General features: G+C 36.6%; 1 protein-coding gene across 1 annotated transcript; it reads left to right on the top strand.

Moving 5' to 3' along the window:
* Positions 1-466: 466 nt before the first annotated feature.
* Positions 467-3,983, top strand: LOC126594153 (homeobox protein knotted-1-like 1). Its single transcript, XM_050260368.1, has 5 exons — positions 467-1,064; positions 1,412-1,522; positions 1,718-1,862; positions 3,207-3,460; positions 3,650-3,983. Exons 1-5 carry the CDS (start codon positions 789-791, stop codon positions 3,851-3,853), a joined length of 990 nt encoding a protein of 329 aa, XP_050116325.1. The 5' UTR covers positions 467-788; the 3' UTR covers positions 3,854-3,983.
* Positions 3,984-4,184: the final 201 nt, after the last annotated feature.

A 4,184-nucleotide genomic window follows, 5' to 3' on the forward strand; every position in this document is an offset into this window, starting at 1 on the left:
CCACACATCCCTTTTTACTTATCCCATATTTTTTTGATTTTCGACCGTCGTATCGGATGAATTGAAAAAAATTAACAGACATAAATTAACAAAAAATATGTAAGAAGTAAAAAAAGATCTACATGAATAACACATCCCAATTTAAATGATGTAATTATCTGGTTCTTGTTCCCACACTTTCCAACCATGTCTGTGGCGGTGAAAAGAACAGGAAAATGGGGTGAGTAGTAATAAAGTACAAGCCTACAAGGAGAGTAAAGCCTTTGATGAAGGCAGAGTAGAATCTGGACCTACCAACCATTGACGTGTCAGTTTCTGAACCAATAGGGTTCTGAAACGTACCAAGAATGTCATGTCACAGTTAAAGGCAATTCCAAAGTTCCATGCACTGAGGAAGATAACTGGTGGACCTCTATATATACGGGCTCTAAAAGCCTACACCGTTTCATCCTATTATCCTCTGTGTAATAGAAGTCTCGCTCTCTATACCTCTCCTCTCTCTCTCACACGCACAAACAACAGGTCCTTGATGTTCCATCTCCACTTTCTCTCTGTCTTTTATTTTTCTCAGGTTTTTCTCGGAAAAGAAAGTAAAGTCTGGTCAATTTCCATGTGAAAACTCCCCCACAAGAAAACAAAAACAAAAAAGAAAGAAAGAAAAACCTTGGTTCCTAGTACCCATCTCTCTCTCTGTCTCTCTCTCTCTCACACTTGCACTCTCACTCACAAGTATCACTACATTATTGTTGCTTAATTTAGCTCCTTTTTTCTTTGAGAAAAATATAAGTATGGAGGATTTTCACAGGATGAACGCAGGTGTGATATCTGCAGGCTCAGATGATCATGTGAACGTTCATCAGCAAGTTGAAAATATGGCTACTAGTACTAGCAGCGCCAATTGTGGTGGGTTTCATGGCAGTGGTCATGTGGTGGATGATCATAACATGCTGTTATTTGCGACGGAGGGTTTGGGATCCGATCATATGTCTGATCTGATAAAGTCCCAGATAGCCAGTCATCCTCGTTTCCCTGATTTAGTTGCTGCATACCTTGAATGCCAAAAGGTTAATTAATAATGCACAAGTGCATGAATATTCTTTTATCCTTATTGAATTTTGCAAACATAAATGATTTCTTGTTTATTCTCTGGTTATTTAGTACTTACTGTACCTTGAAAAAAAAGAAGATGCAACTGGAAGTAACAGAGGCTACAAAATCGTGGCATTATTTGTTGAATATTTTGGTTACATTCAGGGTTTCGAGCTTTTAACCTAACCTACTCCTACCATCAATCTACACGCACCCTCACCACTGGGCATTATTTGTTAATTAAGCACACAGTATGCAGGGTTTTAATTATACTGATTGGTTATTTGGAGTTTTTCGTAAAATAATTTTTTTATTTTTATAGGTTGGAGCACCAGCGGAGATGAAAAATCTGCTTGAAGAAATTGGAAGGGTAAGCCACCCCATGAGCACTTGCAGTGAGATAGGAGCTGATCCAGAACTTGACGAGTTCATGGTATACAGTTTTATCCACTTTGAAGCTTCTACACCATATTAATTAGTTATTCACGTTACTTATTTCTTTTGTGGCATTTTGAACTCATAAAATTCTGTTTGATTGCTGAGAAAAGAAAGGAAGATGTACAGAAAAACTAGGACTTAAATGATGTGAAATTTTACATCTATATTTTTTCTTTCTTTGTTTTGCAAGGAATCATATATTGAGGTTCTCCATAGATACAAGGAGGAGCTATCTAAACCATTCGATGAAGCAACCACATTCTTGACCAACATTCAAACTCAACTTAGCAACCTCTGTAAAGGGACATTCTCAAAAACCTGGGACTATCACTCTGGTATAAATAAATCTCTTCCGCTGTATATACATTTTCCTTTTTCAATTTAGTTATGTATGAGGTTTTGAACCCTGAACCTACTCGTACTCATCACCCTAACCACTCTCACCACTCGGCTAATCTCAGTGGCTTATAGATACATTTTCCTTTAATTTTCATCCAGTCTAGGTTTTGGTTTCTTTTTTCTTCTAATTGTATGAAGAAGAAGATACGTAAATGTATATACATCTGTTTATTCATCAGTCCAAAGGGCGTTGTATGCGTACGAGATTGTACCTGGCTTTCATTTAATTGGTTTTTGTTTTATATATCTACAAATCATAGACATTTGGGATGAGAATAACATGATGGTGTTTTTTATGCTCCCTCATAACTCAATTGAGATATCACTTGTTTCACTAAGCCTTCTATGACTGTTTGGAAGTTATTTTAGGAGGACCAGGATCACTTATGGAGGGAAATATGTGAGCGGTGTTTCTCTATAAAACCACTTAAGGCGAATGGATCATATAAGGGTTTTGAAGAGAGAATTCTTTTCTTCAGTTAGAAAAAACAAACTGCCTTCATTTTACATAAAAACCCTCATTTCTATACATAAGTAAGTTCTCCTAATAATAGGAGGGATCCTATTAGGAAGAGATTGTGAATGAAATCTAGATTTTAAGTTTTTGTATTTTATTTAATTCGAGTGATATTCTAATTAATCTAATATAAACTATGGAGAGAACTTTGAAATCGAACTTGGATGAAGGGTAGGAACACCCTACGCTAGTCAACTTAGTTCGATCGCAAGTTTGGTGTACTATTGGGTAGAAGATAATGGGGATAGGTTAAATGATCCATAATCTCTGGTCGGCTAAAAGTAATTAAAATTAAGGGAGTTTTAACGAAAAGTCCACGGTACTGTTTACTTTAACGAAAAATCATATTTTTACACTAAAAAGTCAAACATAGTACTATTCACTTTACCCTTTATTTTGTCCTTATAGTTAAAACTCAAAGTTTTCAAGTCATTTTCATTATTTTTCATTAAAATTAATCTACTTCTTTTGGCCTGACTATTGAATTAAAAGTAATTAGCACTTTAAAAAGATCATCATGCACAAGGAGTGCAAGATGATTTTTTGGAGTGTGAATAAAACATCTCCAATCAATAATCCTTTTCTAAAACCCCAAGTTATGTTTTCCTTTCTTTATTCATGGTACATTCAGTTGAGATATCTTAATTTAGTGGTCGTTTCTAAAGTTTGAGTAGCTGGGATGCTAGGGGACAGTGAGACTTGCATGTAAATTGCAATATTATATGCTTAACATAGGATTGCGGACTAATTTTTAGTAATGCAGATGAAGGGGTCGGCAGTTCAGAGGAGGAACTTAGCTGTGGGGAGGTGGAAGCAGCAGAGGGTCAAGACACTGGTGGTGCTCGTTCTAGTGGTGATCGGGAACTGAAAGATATGCTGCTGAATAAGTACAGTGGCTACCTTAGCAGTTTGAGGAAGGAGTTCTTAAAGAAAAGAAAGAAAGGGAAACTACCAAAGGATGCCAGGAGTACCCTATCGGACTGGTGGATTACTCACTATAGGTGGCCATATCCTACGGTAATTTCATTACAATGTCATCTCTTTTCTGGTTTAAAATTAAAGTTAATGGAAAACAAACATGGACTATAACGTGTAATTCATCCATATATAGCGTAAAGGCTTATTTCAAATGCAAGTTCGCCCCCCAATTGTGTGTGTTTAGGATTATTTCAGAATTTGACGATGGTAAACATGATGTGTACATAGGAAGAGGAGAAACTCCAGCTGTCTGAGATGACTGGATTGGACCAAAAGCAGATTAACAACTGGTTCATAAACCAGAGGAAGAGGCATTGGAAACCATCTGAGGACATGAGGTTTGCTCTCAAGGAAGGCGTCGGCGGGAGCATCGGAGGACCTATGATGTTGGACACTGGTGTTGGAACTGGAAATATTCACGATGATATGTGATATCGTTGTATCAAGTATTTGGTTGATTCTAATATTCGACCTAAATGTAGTAATGTTAAGACTTGTAGTAATGTTAAGACTTAAATGTTGTACATTCTGTATCTGTGATATATCCTTTGAGCTGAGCCTATCCTTTTCTTTTGATGGTCTCCTGGACCCTTTTTTGGGTTTTGTGTAGATGGTTTCCTTTGGGCTGAGCCTATCCTTTTCTTTTGAGCTCAACCAATGCACTTTTTCTACTAGATAGGGATGACAATAGTTCGGTTTGGGGGTGGAAATGCTATATTTATTCTTATAACCATGAAAAATATTCATATTCATAAATTAACCA

Source organism: Malus sylvestris, chromosome 12 (genome assembly GCF_916048215.2).
Source record: "Malus sylvestris chromosome 12, drMalSylv7.2, whole genome shotgun sequence".
In the NCBI taxonomy this organism is placed as follows: domain Eukaryota; kingdom Viridiplantae; phylum Streptophyta; class Magnoliopsida; order Rosales; family Rosaceae; genus Malus; species Malus sylvestris.

Coding starts and splice junctions, on each gene's coding strand:
- LOC126594153 (XM_050260368.1), top strand. CDS start 789: ATGGAGGATTTTCACAGGATGAACGCAGGTGTGATATCTGCAGGCTCA. Junction 1,065..1,411: donor CATACCTTGAATGCCAAAAG/GTTAATTAATAA, acceptor TTATTTTTATAG/GTTGGAGCACCAGCGGAGAT. Junction 1,863..3,206: donor AACCTGGGACTATCACTCTG/GTATAAATAAAT, acceptor TTAGTAATGCAG/ATGAAGGGGTCGGCAGTTCA.